General features: G+C 44.6%; 1 protein-coding gene and 1 pseudogene across 1 annotated transcript; one reads left to right on the top strand and one right to left on the bottom strand.

Annotated features, from left to right (window-relative positions):
- Positions 1-335: 335 nt before the first annotated feature.
- Positions 336-2,981, top strand: LOC8032857 (the record flags this gene model as incomplete). Its single annotated transcript, XM_040207266.3, has 1 exon — positions 336-2,981. A coding segment is annotated over exon 1 (2,646 nt), but the record flags the coding sequence as incomplete, so codon positions are not given.
- Positions 2,982-3,167: 186 nt separating this feature from the next.
- LOC120849785 overlaps positions 3,168-25,359 on the bottom strand; it is a 163,974-nt pseudogene continuing 141,782 nt past the window's right edge.

Here is a 25,359-nt window from a genome sequence, read left to right as displayed (position 1 = left end):
TGCTCAGCGCCCGTTGACAGTAGCGTTCGATGACGTTAAACAGCTTGCCTCGAGGACGAGAATACGGCCGGTAGCTGAGAGTCTGTCCAAACAGAGCACGCGTTGCGCGTGAAATTGCTCTCGCAGGCCCATACTTATATCTCGTTTCGGCAACCAGAAGTTTTCCCCAAAGTTTGGACGCTGTAGAGCGTTTAAAAGAAGTTGTAGGCTTGTAATAAGCGTCATATATGCCCGCGTAAAAATCGTGCATGTGAAAAATGGTCACATGCGTGTCTGCGTAATATAGATTTATTGGACATCTCTTCGTTACGTGATCCGTGGGACCAATTAAAGAGATGCTGACAAGTAGCTGTTATTTATACAAAGGCAACATTTTTTTCCAGGTGTGCGAGCTCCATTTTGCTGACAGCGACATTCTTCGAGTGACATCGCATACCGATGCTGCTACTGGGTGCACCGTAACGGTACCCTTACAGTACCCTCGACTCCGCCAAGGTGCTGTGCCGCACAAATTCCGCAACTGCCCCAACTACTTGTCGACTACTGATGTAAATGTGAGAGAAGATCCAGAGGCCAGAAGAGTACGCCTGGAAGCCGATGCTCTCCAAACTGCAGTTGCAGAATCTATGGACCTGTTCCAAGCTGAGGAGGAGGCCGATAGGATTCTCGGCATAAAAGATGTAACTGACTACTTAAGAAGCAAGAAGTCTGGATTTTGGCATGTTATAGAAAGCAACAATTGCCTAATTTTGGTGCACATTGTTCACGATGAAGCACCATGGATCAAGTATTCAATTGTCGTGAATGCTGATTTGCGTCTTACATTCCACGTTGGGAAAACGGCGACCAAGAGACTAGGATCCAGTTTACAGATTCCTGCTAGCGTCAACAGCAAGAAGGCACTAATCAAGCTCCTAGAGAGCATTGAATTGTGGGACGACAGCTTAAGCACCCGGGATGCAGATGAGGACATATTCGAGACCGTTCATCTGCTACTTGGCCAGTTGTCCACGACACCAGCAGAGGACAAAGTCCATGCCATTCAGTTCCTCAACGAGCAGTTGGCGCTACTATCGAAGAAGAAGGAGCAAAGGCGTTACTCAGTCGACTTCATGATTTTTTGTTGTATTTTTTTTACAATATCTCCTCATGCTTACAAGTATGTCCGCAGCAGTGGTAATATTTTTCTCCCACACCCGGTGACCATCCGTTCAATCTGCTCCTCGTACGACATGAATCCTCAACACGAGCATCGAAGTTCAACATTCCTGAGCTATATGAGGAAGAGGATCTTTGACCTTGATGATCGCCAGCGTTTTGTGACACTTATGGTGGATGAGGTTCACATAAAGCCCTTTTTTGACTATAAAGGCGGAAACATCACCGGTGTGGCGCTCAACTCCACGGAATCAGCCAACAGTGCGTTTGTTTTTATGCTTCAAAGCATCACGTCCAACTTCAAGGAAGTTGCCCACATCGTCCCTGTGCACCGAGCGGACGCGAAGTTTCTGCACAAGATGTTGAGAGACGTGATTTGTGAGCTGGAGAACATCGGTTACAGGGTTGTGTGTGTCGTGAGTGATAACAATGCGGTGAACAGAAAGGCGATGTCCGACTTCGTTACACCACCACCCAAAGAACCACGGATTGTGTATCCACACCCATCTGATCCTTCCAGGCCACTGTTTTTCGTGATAGATCCAGTGCACATCCTGAAGTGTATCCGCAACAATTGGCTCAACCAACAAGATGACAAAGTTTGTTTCTACTACCCAGAGTTTGAGAGTGAGCCGACAAGGCAGCGACGCATGCTGCGAGCATCTTTTGAAACCATCCGAGATGCGCACAACTTGGAATGCGAGCAAGTGCTGAGGTTTGGCTACACTCTTTCAAGGAAGGCTCTGAACCCCTCAAGTATTGAACGGCAAAATGTGAAGCTTGCTTTGCAGATCTTCCATGAGTCCTTGCCCCATGCCCTTCGTGCACTTGGATCGAACACAAGTCTCCAATACTGTGAGGAAACAGCAAGCTTCATCGAAATCATAGTGAAATGGTGGAACATTATGAATGTCAAGACACCATGCAAAGGAATGGCAAAAAGGGATGACTTTCAAAAACCTCTCTTTCCTTCGATGGATGATCCGAAGGTGGATTTTCTCTACAACTTTCTGGACTGGCTCGAAGAGTGGAAGAGTACAGACTTTACCGGAGGCAAGCTAACCCCGGAGACCCATGCTGCTCTCCACCAGACGACTTATGCACTCTTGGAGGTCGCCAGGTACTGCTTCGAAGAACTGCAGCTGTCCTACTTTCTCTTGGGAAAGATTCAGACGGACAGCTTGGAAGAGCGCTTTGGAAAGTACAGACGGCTGGCTGGATCACAGTATCATGTGTCGATAAGGCAAATTTTTGAAGCTGAGCATAAACTGCGGCTGCAAAGCACTCTGCCAAAGATCGCCACAGCTTGCTTAAGTGACAGCAAAAGAGACGAGCAATGGGAAAATCTCTTCAAACGCACGGATGCCCCACGCCCCAATTGCAACGTCGTAGTAACTGAGGAAGCGTTGTCACAGATAAAGGACATCATCCCAGTCCTTGTCTATGTAGCAGGATATGCTGTGTATGCAACTGTGAAAAAGCTGAACTGTGAGAAATGCAGGGCTGCATTGTCAATAGACAAAACAATCACGGTTTCAGTCATGCAGCAGCACTACGACCTTGTGAGAGAACTTGACAGGGGAGGACTCATCCATCCAACAATGTTTGTTGTAAATGCAGTTGCAAACAACTATGTTGTTGTTGTCCAACTGTCGAAGCAGCCAGAGTTTTTGCAGATGCCAAACCAGCGGCAGGTAGCAACAGAGCTCACTGTTGAACTTCTAGCCAGCGACGAATTCTCGGACTTCGACACCTGTGGAGATGGACACACGAGCGAGCAGGTGCTTAAGCATATTTTATGGTGTAGCACAAACATTATGTTGAAGAATCTGTGCCGCAGGTTAAATGATAAGATAATTGATGCGAACGCCAAGGCAAAGAAAAGGAAAGCAGAAACTCTTAGAGCCAAATCAACCATCACTGGACCTGCGCAAGCTCGCCACAAGTCTTCCGATTCAACTGCCACTCAGTGATAAGTCTTCTGGCTTTTGCACCTGTGAAGACCTCTATCACATTGCAGGCACCTCGGTGTTATACTTTATTTGTGATATTTTGTTGAAGACCAACTGTGATATGAACATTATAATTGTTTATCATGATAGTCACCCAACCAAAGAACTCAAGCCCTTTATTGCAGAGCGAAGACAGTATGGTTGTGCATCTAAAATATATATGCTGAAGGTTTATGCCACATTATTCTGTGTTATGTGTGCTCTTTCTCGAGTATTGTGGTGGTGATACGGCATTGAAGTCGACATGCAGTATGTGTCGTGCATGTCACGTCTGGAGAGCTACAAAACAGCATGTGAAATGCACATGCGCGGCTACGTGAGAACCATTGGATAGACGAGCGGTTTTCTTCCCCAACTGTCTCAGGTGAGAAAAGCAGTATTTACAATTTACTTTTATAGTGCTGAATGCAAGTCATGGGCAGAACGATCCTCCAACTATTTACCTTTAAGCAGAAAACCTGCTTATGAGATTGTGATGCTGTCCAGATTCAGTTGAAGTTTGTAGGCTTGTCAGGTGACATTGGAGTACTATTTTTAGTACTTCGAAAGATTTTTTTTTCAGAGTTTTCATAGAACACTGCGATTTGCCTAAGAAACTGGATTGGGGCTTTGTCACTGCTGCCAAGCACGAATATTTTGATATAATGCGACTAATGTATTGAAGTAGGCAGAAGCAATAGACACGCTGTACCAAACTAGTTACAACTAAGTTTTTATGACAACCTAACTGGCTTGTTAGAAATCTTCACAATTTGTTTCAGGCATGTGATGAAGTGCACAAGTTTTCTCCTATTAAAGCTTTTGTTGCAATGTAAGGTAGCCATTTACCTAATAGCTTACTGGAATAAAAATAAGATTTTAGCTACATTCGAGCTGACAAGCTTCATGCAGTCTTTCGCATAAATGTTCTCTACCTTTGTAAACATTGTATTGGCAAGCATTTGGTGATGTACGTTTTGCATTTACGCATGCAAAAAAAACAAAACAGTTCGAGACAAAAGGAATTAGACCACTCGTCTTCAGTGATGATTTCCGACGTTTTTATTTCACGCAAGGATGTGGTTAATTCGCTATCACTGCATCTAGTCATTTCGTTATAATTCTCATAAAATCATTCATCTTCAAGGAATAATTACACCACTAGGAATATTGCTGTTTACGAGTGAACTCAACATATCTTGTGACAATGCTAAACACGTGCAGCATTCTTCCATTTAACGTCGAAAATTCGACGCCGCAATACTTTTCCCGAGTAATAAAATCAGCTTCCGAGCTTTCATTATGAGCGCAGTGGAAGTTCAGCTAATTAAACACGCTTGTGTAACTAAAAACACGCCGCTGCGACGGTCGATCCACGTGCGTTGCCTTTGCTTCGGCGCTTCGACGCGCGCCCGCAATGGCCTTCCTTTGCGACGTCACGAGGAGAGCGCTACGGCCTTGTCTTCTAGGAGGTGTTGCCTCAAGGCGGCGAGGCGGAGTAGACGCGACGCCGTTCTCTCTCCTTCTCGGAGAAACATGACGTGAACATTTCTGCCAAATGCGTCTCTTTTTTTTGAAAAATACGGTCATCCGTTCGAGATATCGTTCTGTGAGTGATGTTTCAATGTTTGTAGCATTCCGTTGCACGCTTTTGCCGCCGTGCTTTGTGGAATCCAGATTTCGGTTCAGCTTCCCTTTAAGCCTGGCAACACTCTGTGCGCTGCCGTCGTTGTTACGTCGAGATTCCTCTGGTGTCTGTCGATTTCGTAGTGCTGTCGGTAACAATCTACGCCTACTACATGCAGTTTCGCGCCCTGGCCTTTGCCAGCGCCGAAGCCAACTGGTGAGGTGTTCTTCGGCGCCCCACTAGATTGCGTTGTGCATTTCGCGTATGGTCTATCGCTGCATAAACAAATAGGATAACCCCACCCCGCCGTCACGTACACGATGAAACGAACTATCCCGCCTTATGAGTTCCCATGACAAGTTCCATGTACATATGCGTCGCAAAAACTCTATGAAATGTTTGAATGTTCATACGAATACTATGGATGATTCTCCACGTGTACCATAACTTGCCGGTAGAAAATACATTGCAAGCTGCCGCGCAAACGCAAATCGACCTTTTGAAGCCTCTTTCAGGGAGAGGCGCGTATGTCCAGGTCGGTGGCGACACCAGGTGGAAAAGATTTGTTCTCCTGGTAGCAGTTGAGGGGCACGCTGAGGTAGGAACGTGAAACACAGTTCCTGCAGACGTCCTCAAATACTGAAAACATTGTGGTCAATGCCCTATGCTAAAAGTCACGGCAATTATGCCAGTTAAAGTGTGCGCTTAGCCGTGACTTCTCAAAATATTTTCGTTAACAACACAGCTGCAGTGACGATTTTGCTATCACTGCAGAAGAGCGCGATGTCGTCAGCGTAAGTGGTAACTTTTATCTCCGAATCCACCAACCGAAAACGCGGCAAGGTTCATTATTTAAAACGCACAAAAACAGAAACAAAAAAACCTTCCGACTACAGATGAAAAAATAAAGGTGTCAAAGGACATCCTTGCCTGACGGAGGATCGTACATTTAGGTTTTCGATCAACTCGTTGTTAACGATCAGCTTTGTTTTACACTCATTGTTTGCCATTATGGTTTCCTCCAGAATGACGGCGCTAACATTGCCACGCTTTAAAACATAAAAAAAGAACATCACGCCTAAAAGGATGCCGAATGCGGTATCTAGATCTGTCTGGAGCATGGCGACTTGGCCCATGCCGTCATCGCATGCGTCCAGAACACCACTCGAGACATTAATATGTGTTACGATTGTTCGTCCTTTAATTCCACATGTTTGAGGCTCTCCTATGAGCTGGTGGGCAACACCTTGGACGAAACCAGCTAGGATTTTCCCAAATATCTTATAATAGACTCTTCACAGGGTGACCGGTAGATAACCAGTGACCTTGAGCAGCTTTTCTACGTCGTCCTTGCTTTTCAGAATTAAAAGAGTATGCGCTCGTGTAAACGACGGCTGCACAGCCTTTCGTTTGTACGGTTCAAAAATACAAAACATCTGAAACAAATATTTTTAAACATTTTTGTGCTAAACTCTGCTCATAAATTGTTGGGCCTCAGTGTTTCTCTGATTGGCAAACCGTCAATTCCCTTCTACATCTCCTCGTGCGTAATACACTGCTTTGGTTTTTGGCTGCTCGTCAGAGGCTAGTTCCGGTAGTACCTCGAGAAGGCTCTCAGACATGGGATTTTTTCTCACTTTAAAAGCCTCTCAAAAAGCTGTTTCTAACGTTCCACAGAAGTTTTCACGACAGCGGCTGGAGTAGTGCTTCTCATTCCGTTATGTTCGATCTCCGTGATTTCACTATGGAGGGCGCAGATTTTTTCCTCCGTCAAAGCTTGCTTCATCGGCTGTTCTCTCAACATATATTACATTATGTATTCCGTGGCGCTCTTTTCCCGATGGTAGTTACCACCAAACAATGATTTGAATAGAAAAAAACAACAAAAAACTCTGACATGACGCGGTACCCCGTTAAATATGTTGCGGCAGCGGCGGAAATATACACCCTGTCCAGTAGGGACGGGACGAAGCTTGGAAATGAATGCAGTCTAAATGATTGCCCGTTATTACTTCTCGGAATGGCGGGCAGTAAGGACGTTTGTGGTTCCTGCTCCGCCCAGTTTTTTGCCAGACAACAGTTTCTTCTCGGGCACCTGTGGTTTGCGCTTTTACTGCAAGTGTATCAATGTCGCGGCCGAAGACTAGGATTTGCTCATGAAGAACGGAACAAGTTCGTACAAGTGTTCGTCATGTACAAGGCGAAAAGAAGTCGACAACGTTCCGAGCACCGATGATTTGTCACTTTTCGATTTCTTATGCTGAACTTCCAGCGGTCGGCAGTGGTGAAGGTGACTTTCGCGAACGTCTTAAAATTCGTTCAAACAAGATAGGCGGGCTTTCCGCAGACGTCAAGTGTTTGAGGGTAGATAATAAATCCCTTAGGGTGTGCAGCTAGCGCGAAAAAACGCCTTGTTACGAAAATGTCTGCCTCACGTCCCAGAGGCCGTGCATGGCCCTGCTCCGAAGTCGTTTCCGTCAGCGGTGCAGCTGCCGAACGTTCGTCAACGAGAAGCGAAACCTCCATCAGCGCAGCAGCAAAACCTTTCCAGTGTATCTGGCTCCCGTCCCGAAGAGGGGACATATCTGCCAGACCGTCGGCAGACAGTTGACGAAGATGGATATAAAATTGCTCGTCGCAAAACAAAAAAAAAAAAAAACAAAAAAAAAAAACGAAAGTCGTTGAGGGGACCCGAGCGGAGAGCAGGTTCGGCGTTGTACCTCACCCACCGAGGAAGCGTGCCCTCTTCGTTTCAAGGCTGTCCCCTTCAGCAACGGTATCCAACATTTGTGAGATACTCGAGGATGTCCTGCAAGGCAGGTCAGTTCAATGCACTAAACCTTTATCGAGGTACGACAGCTACGCTTCATTCCTCGTCTGTGTGGATACCGTCTGTTTCGAGATGATTCCTGACCCGAATGCGTGGCCTTCTGGACGCCTTTTCCGGCTGTTCTTTGGTGCGTTGAAAATTGATCCGACTGCCACTTCGATGTCTTCGAACTAAAAAAGCATACACAAATGTCTCGTCGCTGTCATGAAAGTGTGACCATGTACTGTCAGAATGTACGCGGTCTTTGAACTAAATCGAATATATTTTCAGCTGGTGTGAATTCGAATTACTATGATATCTATTGTTTGACGTAAACGGGGCTATAGGCCAACAATCCCACCTCAGAGTACTTCGGTAACAACTTCAGCGTCCATCGCCATGACAGGGACGCTGCTAAGTCCGGCAAACGTTTCGGAGGCGGAGTAATGACTGCTGTAAATGCAGATTTTGTTTCTTACCGAAGAGAAGACCTAGAGGATTACGACGTGTGTGTGTGAGTTGAAGTGACGATGAAAGATAAAGTGAATTTACTGATTGGTAACTACTATTTTCCTCCAGGATTTAGTGCGTCATATTTTCTGCACTGTTTCAATGTTTTTGAGAAAAACTTAGACGCGTGTCGGCATCGTGCTCTTCTTGGAGATTTTAATCTTCCTGAGGTCATCTGGGGATCTCAGCATGTAGGTTACAGGAGTTTCTAGTCGAGAGAAACGGCCGGTGTGCTACTTGACTTTCTGAGCTTTAACTGCCTTTCGCAGATAAACAGTTTAAAAACCCTGCGGGTAATGAATTAGACCTGTAGATTACTAATGACATGCACGCTGTAATGTTGTCAGCTGACGCTCCAGTGGTTCCAATAGATGTCTAGCACAAGCCGATTGTAGCGACTGTTAGGTTGCCTTTTCAGTTTAAGCCTACGGGAACCTCTGTCTTTTGACTTTAGGCGGGGAAATTATCTGGGTCTTTACCATCACTTCGCAAACCTGGACTGGTCTTTGGTTTTAACTTACCCTGACGTAAATTCAGCTTGTGACGCTTTCACTCAGCTTGTAACAGATGTACAGCATTTTATTCCACCTAAGAAAAATAAACAGTAGAGGTATCGATGGTGGTCTTTATATAAACTGAAGCGCAAAATAAAAGAAAAATCTCGGTTTCATTGTCAATACAAACGTAGCAATGCGGACATGTGGCATGCGATATTTAATCGTGCGAGGGCTGAGGTAAAGTTTCTTTATCAAAGCGATAAACAAACTTCAGGAACAAAATTCAGAATGACTTACTGGTTAATCCTAACAATGTTTGGAAGTATAAAAAAGATGCACTGGGAAACGGGAGCGAGCAACGTTACGCTGACGAACGATAACGATTTTCACTCCGACCCCGCTGTTGTATGAGAGTTGTTTGCGTCATACTTTTCAAGAGTGTTTATCCATGATACACAATCTGCGAACCCACGTACTATCGCTGACGATATGAGCTGAAACAGCGCACTGGCCTGTGCACGCTACTACCTGCGCCGCCTGTCGCATCGCTCCGCAAACACGGCGCACCCTGAGGCCGAGATAAATTCTCACTTGCGCTCACTGCACCGCTGCGCTCTTCCGGCCGTCTGCTAGCGAAAATATTCGGCAACGTAGCCACCATCACGATGCGTGTGCCGTGCAGCCCAATGTCCACGTTCCTAGCTAACATGCATTTCAGTGCATTTCAAGAAAGCGCCGAAGTGGAAAATGCGTAGTCACGCTCGTATCTCCTCGAGGAGCGCTGCCAGACGGAGCTGCCTTGGCCCCCAAAGGATGCCGATCTGAATATCATCGAACACGTTTGGAGGCGCATCAAGCTAGCCATGTCACTGCGTCCCCTCTACCGCGCCACTGCTGACGAATTGTGGGAAGCGGTGAGACGTGAAAGGGGCTTCGGGCCGGGCCAGACTTCGTGACCGCGCTCTAGGATTCCTTACCAGAGAGGGTGACAGCCGTGGTCACGGGTTAGGGGAGAATGACGCGGTATTAAATTCTTTTGTAAGTTTTATTGCCGCCTCGGGACCCCCTGAACCGGACTTCTGATGATTGGAACAAAGCTTGCTGCGACTGTTGCGACACACTGTTTGATGCCGTTAACCAGCCCATACTTTTGTGTGGTGCATCCATGATCCTAATCTTCTTGTATAGTGCAGTTGAACTTCCACGCCCGCATGTAATTTTTTGTGTCTTACATTGTCCTCTGCGAATATTTTTCTTTGTGAAGTTTCAAGCTCCTACTCCAGGCAAATATATGATGGTCACACCTTCTTAAGATCAGGATTTTGTAAATAAAACACTGGTGCCTTGTCAGCAACTTGTTTTGCTTGAAACAAACACGTGGGCCCAGTAATAAACAAATACTATTTTTGAACATTTTACACAAATCAAGGTTACAAAACCATTGCAGTAACATGTATGGTTACCGTTTATTTTAGACAACTGAGCTCAATGAAAGAGAGAAAAAAAAAATTAAATACCTTGGAGCCGGCCTAAATCCGGTATACAGATTTTAGCCTATATATTACGATGTCCTACTTTGTGCATGCACTTCAATAATAAAGAAAAAACTGGAATGTCTTTTGATGTGATTTTCAAAAACAATATATCGCAGCTGCCATTTAAGACACCTCAACATTTTTTTCATTACCAATAAGCGCTTTTTCCACGCAATTCTACCCGATAGAAGGGAGTAAAACAATTGCAAAATAGGACGACAACTGTAATCCCCGCCCGCCCCCCCCCCCCTTTCCTGCACACACGCCCGCTGTCGCACACGCCGTTTCGCTAGCAGACGGCAGAAAGAGCTTAGTGGCTCAGCGAGCGCAAGTGTTAATTTATCTCGGTCTCAGGGTGCGCCGTGTGTGCGGAGCAAGGCGACAGCGGCGCAGGTAGTACAGTGCGCCGGCCAGAGCGCTGTTTCAGCTCATATTGTCCGCGATAGTACACACGCACTTAAAGGGGTACTCCACCGATTTTTCGAGCTACCTCAACCAACTATATTTTCTGACTCCCCGGCCTTTAGCCTTTCCGGTATGCTATTTAGTATCGCAAAATTCGTACTAGGTATTGTGAAATCGGCAAATGAAAATGGTGCAAAAACCAACATTCAAATATTCGCGCACTTTTCAGTGCCGTGATGTCAGTGGCAGGGAGGCTTGCCAGTCGAGCAAGTAGTCTAAAAATAGAATATGCCAATCATTTGTTCCGTGCTGGAGTGGGGATACGGGAGCGAGCTTCCAAAGCACTCATTTGACACCATGAAACTGCTTGAAATCCGTTGGGAACAACTTCTGTAGTCCAAAAAGTTAACCCCTGCCTTCCACTGACGTCACTTTGTTGTTGTTGCCCAGTAGAGACTTTCAGTTTGAAAAACATGGTGAAGAGCAAAACTGTAAATTCAATAACTTCGCGAAACAACAATATTTTGAGTTAATATTTGGGATACTATTTTAGCAATGTTTGTTGGTTAGTGTAGCAAAATTTCAAGAAAATCGGAGACAATGAAAAAACCTGTGGAGTACCCCTTTAAAGGTGCTCACTTTGCGGAGACTGATGGCGTCCTCGTCCCTTTCAGCATTGATCATGCAGGAGTGAAAAAATGCGTCAGACGTCTGAAAAAAAAAAAAAAAAAAAAAAAAACTTTCGTCCTCTATTACTTATTGTTAAAGGCTGTTTGGATGCTTTTGTGCCTGTCTTCACTTACCTTTCTAATGTCACATGAAAATTGCACTTTTCCAGAAAAATGGAAGTCAGCGGTTGTAGTACCAATCGTCGAATCAGGGAACTTGTCAGATGTTGCAAACTATAGACCTGTGTCATTACTGTCGTCATTTTCAAAACTTTTTAAAAGGGTAGTAGAAATCCATCTTTCTAGTCATTTTAAATAAATTTTAAACGAGTCACAACATGGATTTATTAAGTCTGGGTCTGTGCTAACAAACTTGACCAACTATTTCAGTTGCTTTAGTCCTATCGTCGCCAACCGTGGTCAGGCCGATGCGATTTATTTTGACCTGATCAAAGCATTTGACCTTGTGCATCATGAACTATTTATTACCTTACAAACTGTCAGTCTTAGCCATGATGTTTCTTTTTTTTTTTTTTAAACATGCTTGACTGGCCGCGTTAACAGAGTTCGTGATACCGGTGAGTTATCGACATCATACATTTGTCCTTCTGGTGTTCCCCAGGGGTCAACTTTGGGACCTTTGCTGTTCAATTTTTTTTTAATTACCTTCATCGTTGTGTAAACATTCCGAATTGCTCCAGTTCGCCGATGACATTAAGATCTACAGACATATCAAATTGGATGCTGATTGCGAACTTTTGCAAAAAGACATATTTGCAATCTCGTTATGGTGTGAGATGCAAAACTTGCTTTTAAATAGGAAAAAAAACTCTTCTCAATTTGTTATCACGCAAAAAATGTGATCTCAATTTTTTGTATAAGCTAAATAATGAACCATTACGACGAGTGGACTGTGCGCGGCATTTTGGCGTCTATCTGGACTCCACCCTCAGTTTTGATGCACATTTGTCAAATTCGGTGAGTTCATGTTTCCCACTTTTAGGTTTGTTTTCGAGAATAACCCGCGATTTCAAGGATCCCTCGTGTCTTGTCAGGCTTTACACTTCTACTGTGCGTTCAAACTTGAGTTCGGCTCCGTGGTCTGGAACTGTTTCAGTGTGGCAGGCTCTGAGAGGTTAGAACTTATTCAGAGAAAGCTGCCACGCATTGTGTACGACCGTTATTATGGTCGCCGGATTTTTTTTAGTCACAAGCCCAGGTTACTCAGAATGAATTTACAGATATAAGTAGCTCAGCGAAATTTACGAGATTATGTATTTTTAAACAAAGCTGTGCATGGAAGATTAAGTTGTTCTGAGCTGGTGTCTCTGCTATCTTACTCCGTTCCACTCTTGAGCAGTGGCAACCCGAACACCTTCTATGTGCAAGACCATCGTTCAGTTTCCCCCATGTTGCGTATTCAAAATAGTTTTAATTTACTCAGAACGGAGATTGATATCTTCAACAGTGAACTCTCGTTTAGAAATGCCCCAAGCATTCAGCTTTATTAGGATCAATGTCTTTATGTTTTCTTTTTGTACAAACAGTGTATTTGTGTGTACCAGCATTCAGGCTCTGGCTGTTCTTGGACACAAGAAAGAAAGAATAAAGAATGCTAATAATATTACCTTACCTTGACACTGATATTGCACCATTCTCCCGTTATTGTACCGGCGTCTACAGAATCATAATCCTCGAGTAGCTCACCGAGAACGGTCGCACTCCCATCCATACGTTGCTGAGTTGACGAACTACGTAGTGCTCTGACAACGTAATTGCAGTCGCCCAGAAGCGAGACTGTCCTATCACAGTCTACAAAACAAAAATGGTATAAAAACACAAAAAAAACCCTGTTATTTCACCTTTCCGGAGGCACATATACAGATAAATCGCAAGTGTGCTGCTGAAATAATGTATATAACAAATTAAAACGCCGTTTAGTGTCCGTGGTGAAGGCTAACTGTAGCCAAAACAAACACCTTGTCAAAATGTAAAACAAAACGTAACTATGACAGCGTACGTTCCACAAACCTCGTACGAGTGCATACAAAGGCGTAAGTGTGTTTGTTTCCTGCACCCGATCAGCCAGCTTGTTCTCCTGCGACACTAATGAATCGGGACACTGGCTGATTAGAAAATACCGTACTTGATACTGTTTTTTTCTGCGCACAGTAGTCGAATGTTTAGCGTTGCAACGATGGCTGTGTCGAACGTAGAAATCGTGGGAGTTTGTGACGCAGCACTTACCTTCGTGTTTGTGTAGTAAACCACTGCCTTCCAAGAAACTATACGAGTTTCAATTTAAATTATGAATAATTCACTCCATACAATTAGTTGAGTCTCAATTCAAGGTCAGTTGTTCTTGTTATGTTCCCATTGAGTCTTCACGAACTATTAACCACTGCATTTAAAAAGAAACAAGAAAACAAACGACATGACACGGAATTTTGTTAAATATCTGAGTGCAGTGGCAGAAACCTTTACCCTATCCAGTCAAGAATGGGACGAAGCTTGCAAATGGAAGAAGCCGTCAAGCTCGCCTGCAGCTTTGCCTTCCATTTAACTATTAAATTTTATTTAAATTGTCGGTGACTGCTTCAATTGTATTTTTTGCTATTGATTTTCAATAGAATGTTAGGTTATATCACTGAAATAAAAAAAAAAACTGCGCGCATTAAAAAAAACAAAAAAAAACCTGCAATATACACTGTGAAATTTTATTTCTATCATATCTGAATGAAGGGTACATGGGGCGAAGAAAGTAAATGGTGGAAGCAACGTACATGAAGCAAGCAACTCAAACAACATGAAGCATTCACATTTGAATCAAGGTTGAAGAGAGAATGAACATGTAGGACGAACACCACACAATCACGTCTTTCAACTAGCAAAATGGTGTGGTTGTGTCGTCGTTTACCTGCATGTCTATACTTTCTGGAGCTAAGAAATCTAGAGTCAAGAAGCAACGGAATTGTTTCGCCTTTAATGCGGTTGGGCACCTCATCAGCGAGTCAGTCTCTTGTGGTTAAAACCCCATACGTTCCTGAGACAGGCGAGGTAGGTGACGTCACTGGACGAGGCACCGATCCCCGAGGACAAGGCAACTCCGGAGACAAGGTTCAGACAGGAGCCGGCACGAGTGATTCGGCATTTTGGAGCAGTCTTCCACCTCGTGGAAGACCGTACCCAACTGGTCCCAAAAGTCGGTCTCTGGCTGGGAGGTCGGAAGCGGAGGCACCTCGGCTTGTTGGGGGACCTGTTGTGTAAACTGACGATGGCTATGCAGAAACGGTCGCATCTCCACCAGCGTGATAGTGTACGGTGTCGCGTGCGCTAAAGCATATCAATCGCTGTCTCCTTTACTTTTTTTTTGCATGTACTGTGGTCTCCACTGCATTTATTTTGGGCGAACGTTTGTGACTGTATACATGTGTGAAGCTGATATTCGCGTGTTTTTTTTTTTTGTCTTAATTTTTGTAGTTTGTGCTTGATCTACACTGATTTTGCGGCTAGGGCAGCGGTTGGCCTCGATCAATGTTAATGTTTTGGTGACGTGCTTTTTGACACTTTCGGAAATGATTGCTTGTTGTATGTATCGTTTCGGCGGAGTTGTTTTATTGCTGTGCTCCATTGCACGGGAGATTCGGGTAGTTTGTTGTGCCTTGTGACCTAACATTGAAGATAATTTCGGTTTCGGTATGCGAAGAGGAGCTCACCATTTCTGAATCCCTTTGCTATGTTTTGCAATGTGCAACGGTGCACTTGAGCTTGGCAATTTTTAGACCCTTCTGATACGTTTTGCTGTTTAATATTGTCTTTTAGCCTCATAACCTAAAAAAGAAAAATATTCTTAGTGGGGAAGTGTAAGGATAGGGAAGAGGGTCTGTTCTCCTTGAATAGTAGTTTTTAATCTATCCGCCCGCCGGCATCACCAAGAAAGCCCCAGTTAAAGAAGAAGGGGGTTGTTAGTGCACGGTAAACCGCAAGTGACCCTTTCCCCAGCAAGCGCGGCGCCGCCGCGTGGGAGGAATGTATCCTCCAGGTGGTGGAGGCGGACACCCGGAAGAACGGGGTCAAGAGAGTTTGGCGGGAGAAGTCCCAAAGTCCGGTCGCAGACGTGTGTCGTCCAACAGACCTTTGTAAATAACTTCAAAGTTATGCCATCAACTCGTCGCCGCCTTAACTGCCTCTCATAGAAGTCAGCAACCGTGATCGGGGAGAGGACTTTTGACCATTGACGCCTCTCCCCACCACAACAAGAACAATACTGTTGCTCATCAATATCGATACGGGCAGGAGTGGGGACTGAGCCCAGAATTCCTTTGTTCTGCAGCGCAAGCTTTCTCTCCTCGTGCGCCGAACTGGTGTGCGCCAGCCCGCTCGGACCCTGATCCCCCAAAACAACTCATGAGACGTCGAATATGCGTTGGGTTTCGAATGACTCAATGAGAATGCATTAGAAGCTTGATTGAAACTCATGGACACATTTTTGTAAGGGATACTGGATGTCTCACAGGTGCCGGTCGTCCGGGGGAGGGGGGGGGGGGGTGGTGATTGCCAGAAGCTTGTACGGAACTCACTTGGTCTCCCACCACGGGTTGTTTTTGGAAGTAAGTAAGTAAGTAAGTAATATTTATTTTCAGCAATATTGTGCTGAGGGCACCAGACAAAAAGCTTCCATGAGGTAGCTTGACTGGGCCTGGTGCCCCTGCACTTACAGGGCATTATAAAAAAAAACAAGTACTACAGAATACACTTTGACTAAACAAAACAAACACGTACATCTTTTTTTGTTAAACAGTGAATATCATTGTGGTCTATAAGGAACTTGTTAAGTAATGAAGGCAGGTTATGCGCAATAGATTGGAGTGCATAATTTGTACGAAAATGAGGCACGTTCCAGAACTCTCTGCGTCTGACAAGGATGAAGGATTCACGTTTTGTCAGATGGGATACATTAGACAAAAAAGAAGCAAACTCAGCGGTCGAAAATAAATAAGTCATCTAAGTTATCGGGGACGTCTCCTCATGGCCTCGTTTGACGGAACAGTATCCTTGCCGGCTGTTCCGCGCCGGCCACAGTCGACAGCACAACTGGGAGAGGAACTCTACAACCTTGTTCTGGAATAGTGGGGGCCAACTTGTCCTAGCTTTCCGAAGTAGTCTTTCACCGGATCTCAATCTTTGGCGGAGCTCTCTATGTGTTATGCATACTATTCGGAGTCGTGTTTCAGACCTCGAACAGCCAGATCGGCTCTTTCTTGACCTCCGTGGTAGGCGGCGACAGATCGTTCGGCGTGGATCCACAGGGGACACGGGCGTGTCCATTATAAAGCCGTTCTCCTTAAGCCCAGAGGGGAAGCACACCAAGCATTTTGGGACGCTTTAGTCGCGCCTGAGCTGCCTGGTGCGCGTGCTATTTTGCCATCTTTAGAGAAACGAGTCGCCTTTCTACATTAATAAAAAAAAAATCTACAACAATGGCTAGGTTTTGTTTAAAAATTAGCAAAATACATGTGAAGATGCTCATTTTGATATATCTTGATCTCTTTGATATGAAGTAGTTCGTTGGCAAATAATATGTGAATGTGCCCCGAAAACATGTATCTTACGTGTTCCGTAGATGTTTTTTTTTTTGTATTTAAATTGTTTTATTTATATTTTAATAACCTTTGCACTTTTCGCTAACCTTTCATGAAATAAATAGAAAACGTATTACTGCGCACATGCTTTGGTGTGAAATGAACGGTTGTGCAAATAAATGACCACAGTGAAACCTTGGCGATCTCCTGGCCTCGAGCTTAGAAATTTTATATATCTGACAGGAAATTACCTGCAGCGTTGATATATAGATCAATGCTCTTCCGAAGAGATGGCTTTCACATATATTGCTTTACGTGAACATAAAATAAATGTGACCCGGATTATCATTGTATGACCCGACATGAATGCAGTGTATCAACGTTTTCAAAATGCGGCGGTTCGTCAATTTTGCGGAACCAGGTTTCTGCTAAGCCTAATTGCGCCAATTTAAAAAAAAAGTTTTATTAAACAAAAACCTTCGCGAAATGTAAACAAATGCAGTCTGTGCAGATGAGTTATGCGACCAAAGGGACATATTATAGGAGGTTAATTGTCGCGATAGGTCGAATGATTACCTAAAATATCTTGAATAACTTTTTAGTTTGTGGAAACAAACATCTTATTTTCATTGAAAACTCGATTAGTGTTATCTAAAACCAATACGTTAGTCCATATTACATAAATGCGAAGGACGTAGTAAGAACGTGTGCCTGGTAAAGTTTCAATGCGTGCAACAGGTGCAACGCTGGCGGTGTCAAAATCGGTTTATAAGTTCTTCATCAACGTTTTCAAACCGCCAGCACGAGTGAAAACTTTAGCGCGCCCTCGCGCTTATTACGTGCTTCAAATCATTTTGTTCGTTGAAGGTTTTCAATGACTTTCAGAAAGTTTGTTGTTCGTTCGTTTGGTTTTGCTATTTAGTAATCTAATTTACAAATTTTAGTTAGTTACCCGACTTACAGTGAGGATGTGTGCCTATTTTTTGTCTCCCTTTTCGTACAACTCCCCTGGTCAAATCGAATTAGTATACCCTCCACTATTTGTTTTTAAATAAAACTGTTCGAATTAAAATCAAAGACCCGGTATGTATATACGTAAATTATGTGTTCGTTTTTGAGTAAATGCAGCCGAGGCTTGCAAGACCAAGTTTTGAATATTAGAACTTTTTATGCAGCTCCTCCGGGGATCTTTGGCTTGCTTGTGTGGTTCTCCACATTTAACTAGTCGCTAGAGGAACCTAATAACACCATCACGGTACCCTGTCAAAATATAACACGGCCTCAAGGAGAAGTATACAAACCTGAAAAATGAATCCCGACTTAACCTCGGACCGCGCGCCAAGTTGAGGGTGACCAACTCTCCAACCAGTAATTTCGCTGGTTTTCTTACAATGTCGCGAGAGATCTCTTGTTGAAGCGGACGCCACTGAGCGTCGCGAGACTGTGAAAAACTTTATAAAACATACAGGCGTGGGCCTCGGCCGGGAAAGAACACAAATAATGAAATGAAACACCGGAATAAATGTCAAATCGAAACATTACAAAAATACCTAAGTCTCGGAGCACAAATCAAAACGTGCCAGAAATTCCTTTCACACCTCCCTGGCTGTCACTCAGTGTTCCTCCGAAATGGCGAATAGTTCGCTACCAAGGTGCACGTCGCGCAGACATCTTTGAGGATCAGTGAATACTGCTTACCCGCATATATATAAAAAAAAGAAGTTAGCCTGTACACAGATATGACGCACCTTTATCCGAGAAAGCGCAGCAATCCAGTGCTGGGCCCAGCCTTCGTGCGCCCTTGGCCGCGTCTTTCTCTTCCACATGCTACGTCACAGTACTCGTTATTATTACTGCATTTTCTTGTTGGGGTACATTCTCGCACAGCAACGACGTGCCCCTGACACACTTCAACACAGTGAAAATGTTACGCTGCGCCAGCAGCGCTTAAAGTGGCAGCTATAGAGCCTCACTTGCAAAGGTGTATAGGTATCTCTCCCAGTGGAGCCCGCCCCTACTCAAGTTCCCAATGAGCGCCTACAGCTTTAGCCCGTGTTAATCGAACACCATGCCTACCCGAGCATAAGTGCAGCAATATGTGTCGTCTCAAAAAAGCCATTATGAGTGTGCTGTGCAGGATTTTACTCCTCAAAAAACACAATCTTAATTTTTAAAAAAATACGTTAAAGAAAAAAGAACAAGAAACGATGAAACACCGCGCAGTTTGCGAAACCCGCAAAGGCTTTTTTAATGACCGAAAGACCATCCAATGCATGTTTAATGATTGCGAGAACGTTTACTATGTTTTGGTGGGGATGTAGTTTAAGAAAGCGAGGCTATTAAGTCCACATGTCTCCTTATTTTACGACAAACCGGAAAAGTACTCAAAGAGCAGAAGGAAATCCACGATGTGGGAAGTTTACTTTGGCTTCACGCAGCTGAAATTAACTGAATCATATGCCATACACATTTTGCATTCTGTAAGAGTACATAATCAGTACATGTGGCCAGTGTATCACGCTTGTGCTACCTATATAGGTGACAAAGCTTTGTGAAAAATTGGTTTCATAGTTGCCTTCCGGTTAATTGAGTGAAATTATTTTTTACTATCATGAATATATTGTGTACCACAATGCACTGATGTCCGCTTAATGCGGGACTGTGTGACTTTCCCTGAACATTTCTTAGCTTTATGGCCATGTAATCATCACATAAGAGGTAAATTTATACTCCGTTTTACGGAATCCCAGCTTCGTGAAAATAGGTGGCAATGAGCAAGCAGATAAACAGAAATAACCTTTCTCGACAGTTCAAAGATTCATTCTGAGATTTTATTTACACCTATTGGCGTAACCCGGGGAGTACCCTGGAGAGGAGGTTGACCAAAAATCGGCTTCTGACGTGGAATGTTTGTGTTTCAGTCACAGGTGACTGCTGCGACAACTGACGTCAAGCATCGTGACGTCGAAAGAGTGTCGTGTGTCAGACTCAGTAAGCGTCCCCCATGGCGGAACCAATGCCATCCGCAAGCCCTCTAATCACCAGGGAGGGTCTCTTGCCCCTTGCCCCGACGAATCCCGGAGGGCCGTCAGCCTCCTGGCGTCGACCACGTGCCCCCACAAAGCCGGGCGGCGGGGTATCCCCATCGGGCGACCTCTTGCGGAGCAATGCGGCGTCCCGCAGCAGACGCTGCATCAGGCCGACCAGCTGCGTGCCTTCGCCCTGCGAGGAAGCATCGACACTGCCTTATTACTGACACGACATGCACGTTCTGGTTAAGTTATTGACTCGTTGGCCGATAACACCCGCCCCCCCCCCCCTCCCCCCTCCCCTCCCCTTCTTGACGTTGCGGTTTGTTGGATTCAGTGACACGATATATCGATTATCGACGGAAATGGGAAAAACTTAATTTATTGGAAACGTGCTACAAGACAGCGGCGCCATGTACCTTGCATAGACATTGTGTATAGCAGCCGACATTAGTTTGTACTAATTCAGCTTAACTGAATACAGCACCAAAAAAAAAAAAAAAAAAAACGTTTGGGTCATAAAATCGGCGTTAACCTTTTTTACAGAATATTTGGAAATTGCAAACATAGCTTCTCTGTGAAGAGCAGCGGACATTAGTTTGTACTAAATCAGCCTAACTGAATGCACCACTAAAGAAAATGTTTGGGTCCACAGACGGCGTTAACCTTTTTTACATAATATTTGGAAATTGAGAACGCAGGTTCTCTTTATGCGATGGAGAAAACCACTGCGATCATATTAATCTATGTAGGCCTAGGTCTACTCAATCCAGTAGTGAGCCAAGAGCAACCTGATAATAAGAGAAGCGGAAAACTCCTCACATGTGTATTTTATAAAATACTGGCACTGGAGAATGTCGTCCTGTGATTTCAGAACCTTCAAACACAAACGCGCTTGATAGAGACATATTACAGCGCAGATGTGTACGACCGCCTTTTCCGCTTACAAATGCGAGAGACACGATCGAATCAGAACTCTGAGCGACTCCCGCGTGTCGAATGACGTAAAAACACATGCAGAGCGATACCGGACGTGGGTAGGTTTGCGCATGCCAAGGTTGTGGGAGCGATGGCCTGCCACCACGCTCAGGGGCCGCTGCCGACCGCCCAAAGTGGACACAGTCCGGAGCGCATTACAGGGCATGAAGAATATGCGCGCGAGCCTATAAAAGGGGGGACACACCTACAGAACGGGGGGAGGTGGACTGAGGACACGGAGACGTGTAGGTCGAACGCCGCCGCATTGTTATACTTTAATACTAACAACCCATTCCTGTTACTCTAATAAATGTTGTTTCTTGTTTTGGAAACCATAGCTTCGTGTTGTTCCTTCCGGATGGACATGCTGCAATCCAACCCTACCACAAGGTGTAAAACGTTTACTCCGGTGTAAGATTGTGAAGCACGGCCGCGTGAAAGTGCAGACACAGCCGAGGCACTGCGAGCGCATTCGAAGTCGGAGCGCACACAGTGTTGCGCTATGCGACGTAACGCGTACACTGCCGTTGGTGGCACAGCCAACCAGGTGTTAAGGCAAAGCCGTGGGACAACCTTTAGGTGTCGCACACTCCCCATATTTATTACCTGGCGATAATAATGAGTAATTCCTTGCTATTAGAATACCACAGACAATTTGAGAGCGCAGCTCTTAGGTGCCCGTTTCCGTCTTGAGCGGCGTCGCCGTCGCCGTCGACGTAACTGCGCTTTGCAGTCTAGGAAACACCCCATAATGCAACGCGCGGGTGTCACTCGTGACCCGCACGTTGCATTACGGGACGTTTCCCATAATGACATCACACGTGACTCACAAGTGACGTCACAAGAGTCCCGCGCGTTGCATTATGGGAAACGTCTCATAATGCAACCTGCGTGTCTCACTCGTGACCCGCGCGTTGCATTATGAGACGTTTCCCATACTGTCGTCTCACGTGGCGTCACGAGGGTCCCGCGCGTTGCATTATTAGAAACGTCCCATGATGAAACGCGCTGGTCTCACTGGTGACCCCCGCGTTGCATCATGGGAGGTTTTCATAGTGACGTCACACGTGACGTCACGGCAACTCGTGAAACTCACGACCTTCACTTCTCGAGGCCTTCACGAGTGACGTCACGAGGGTCACGAGTGACGTTACGAGGAAGGAGGCAGGGAGGGAGAAGAGGAGGGAGGCGAAAAAAAAAGTTGGAAGGGAGAACAGGATGGAGGAGGGAGAGAGGGAGGAGGGGAGGAGGCAGAAGGAAGAGACGAGGAGGAGAGAGTATGGAGGTGGAGGAGGGGCATACCGTCGTCTTCGTACCCTCCCGTCCTCCTCCCCAAGAGCAGCGCTCTAATTCGGCATTACACGGAGTTGTAAACGTCTTTAATTTGTTCTAATAAAATTTATGCTAACCTGTGACCAAGGTATTTATGATTTAAACATGGTCATAAATAGGCTTTTTATAAAACGCTCGTATATTCTAACACTGACTCGTTATTGATATGGGCGTATGATTTATACGGTAATTGCAGATTTATGGTTACTGCAACTTCAATTATTTGCTTATAAAAGGATTACTATTGATGTGTAATAGACGCTTTCCGAAACTCAGTGCCGTCTGGCGGCTCAAATGGAAGTTCATATTTTGCCGAACTAATGGCGGGAATGAACATGCAGTCTGCGGTATTTGATCGAGAATGGTCACTTTCGCAAATCTACATCAAACGGCGGTGTGCGCTTCACGGCACATTTCTTTCTTGACATCTTTCAGTGTCAATAGCAACAAAGATGCAACCAGTCAGAACAAGGCGTCAACGCACGTAGACGCCTCGGTAAAGTTATACAATTCAATGGGCTTCGAATCGCCTTGATGCTACTAACAGTTTGACTGGGCCTGAGCTGGAAATGAACGCTTACGCAGATCTTGCGATCAATTCCTGCGGCGCGTCGTGCTAAGGTCACAAATATAGAGGCCTTGAATTACCTGCTCAGAAGCATCTTCAACGTCTTCCTTCATTAGTAAACAAAAGGCCACAATTAGTACGGCACATATGCCACTTTTCGAGTGATGATAGTGATCAGAGTGGCCAGACTAAATTTCGGAAAGTGTCTATTTTCTTAAAATAGTTTTGAGACTATATCTTAAAATCTATTCGTATTCTGTTCAGATATTTAAAAAAAAATGTTTTTGGGCTTTACATATATGTGTCATAATAGGTCAGTCTTTTTTTATTGAAAAAAGGACAATATAAATATTTTTGTGCCAATAAAGTTATTCTGTTGAAGTATTTACCTGCTCTTGGCCTTTTGTATATAACTGCGTAGTATAGAAGTTAATTTTGGTATGAGAAACTTACAATTTTTAGTTAATGGATGTTTTCTGGAAGGAAGTGCTACATGAAAAATATAGGCTCTTCGAGACATTTGTAAGATGTCAAATTCATTTTAAGCTTGTTAATAAATTTGTAGTATAATATTTGGAGGCTTTGTTAGTAGTGCTGTAGTTATATTAATTTACTAAACAACTACATAACATACCATATTCCTGATGGCGAATGAAAGCTCATAACCCTTCTGCTTATAAATGTCTCTGCGTCAGTTGATGATCCGCCATTCCAAAGCCCCTGTCCATATACATACTCCATATATAGTTCAGAATACTAAAATCTTACCGTTGTCCTCGGGTCGACGTCGCCGCTGTACAGCTGCAGTAGCTGCGCCCTTAGAGGGTCCGCGAGGCAGCCCAACATCAGCAGGAAGGATATCCAGAGCAGTTGGTCGGACATGCTACCTGCGCATTGCATTTTAAAGGACTCGTAATAAACAAAATCCTGCTTAATTAACCGGGCACGTTTTGGTCTCTCTGGGGAGTTCCAACAACACAGAATACAAGAAAATGAAAATAAAAATACAGTTGAGTGTTTTATGAGAGGAAATGTGTGTCAAATCTTATAATGTTTATTACCACGAACTTAGGCGACTGAGATTGCGAGACAACGTCGAGGAAGACAATCTTTCGTAATCATAATGTGTGGATGTTTGACGAGTGATTCAATATGGTCCAAAATGGCGCGATAAAAGATTAGAAGAGCGGCCAACATAGCAAGCGTCAAACCATATTAAAACGAAGTCCCCGATTTGGCATGTCACGTGGAGATGTGATTTGTTTCACCGACTGATCTGCAGTTGTTGAGATGTCCATGTGCGATATTGAGCGAGGAGGCAAAATTCTTCAGGCCGGCGAAGACGACGTGCTGAGCTAGAAGCTAGGTCTGATGCAATGGAGCCTGGAGTGTAAGGTCGTGCCTTGGAGAATAAGTGTTTTTCGTCTATGTATTATGTAGAATGTCGCGTATCGTATGTCATAGGACACGAAAGAAAATACATTGTTACAGAGTTTTCCATATCGCTAAATATACAATGTAAGCATATTAATTGTGTATGGCCAAATCGCTGTCATACCATTGGTCTGAGGATGGTACGCGGTAGTGGTGTGGTGGATGGTGCCATAATGTCGGAATAGATGTAGTCAAAATTATAAAAAGGATCTACCCCGGTCGCTTACGAGTTTTTGAAGGGGATCCGTGAAGCAGACATGTATGGCGTGAAAGAACGATGCGATTTCTTCTGTATTTGCCGTGATCAGGAGGCTCCAACTACGGGTAAAGGTGGTCGATGGCGACAACCCAGAGTTTGCCTGTTTGTACGTTTGAAAAAGAAAACGAGTAGGTGGATACTCATGCTCTTAAAATGGTGTTTGGGAGGGTGTCATGAAGTTCTAATTCAAAAGAATCAATGTGAAGGTGGCCAGCAAGAGCGAGTTTGGGGACATTTCGGTGTTGACAGGCCTCACATAATTTGAGGTACCGATGTATGTTGCGGTACAACCCCAACCGAACGAACGAAGGATCGTCATGACATGACTGAAAAATATCATTACGCTAGTGTTAGGGGACTACGATAAAAGGGGATTATCCTCATAGCTTATAGTTTCGCCGATAAAGACCACAAAAACTAGCACATAAATGTTGCTCCTCTTCGCGCCTTGACTTAGGGGTGTATTGTCGCCCCTAAGTTCGATCGTGCCTCATAACTTGGGATGTCGACGCTGTTCTGCGGCTATTTAAATCGCTGAAATAAGAGAATAAATAGGAATGACCATGGTGTCATTGTTGTCAAGAGCGGTATGTTGGAGATTACTTCGGAGCAACGCATATGCGTCCTGGTGGGTGCGACCAGCCTTATAAACAATTTCGACGTTGTATTCTTGTATAAAAAGAGAGCCACCATGCGAGACGACCCGAAGGATCTTTAATCTTTGTGAGCCAATATAGGACGTGGTGGTTGGTCACAACACAGGAAGGTCGTCCAAATAGATAGGGTCGGAATTGGTTAGGGCCGATAGAATGGCCAGACACTATTTCCCTGTTGTGGATTTGTTTCTCGCTCTCTGCCTTTATTAGTATTCAGCTGGTGCACGCGACAAAATTGTACAGCATTTGAATCGTTTGAATAAGGTCTGCTCTAATCTCAATTTCACTGGCACGTGAATGCATTTCCGTTGAACAACAGTG

Source organism: Ixodes scapularis, unplaced genomic scaffold (genome assembly GCF_016920785.2).
Source record: "Ixodes scapularis isolate PalLabHiFi unplaced genomic scaffold, ASM1692078v2 PGA_scaffold0__279_contigs__length_252992795, whole genome shotgun sequence".
Classification (NCBI taxonomy): Eukaryota; Metazoa; Arthropoda; class Arachnida; order Ixodida; family Ixodidae; genus Ixodes; species Ixodes scapularis.
Note: the sequence above shows the minus strand (reverse complement) of the source record. Positions and strands in the feature narration are given on the sequence as shown.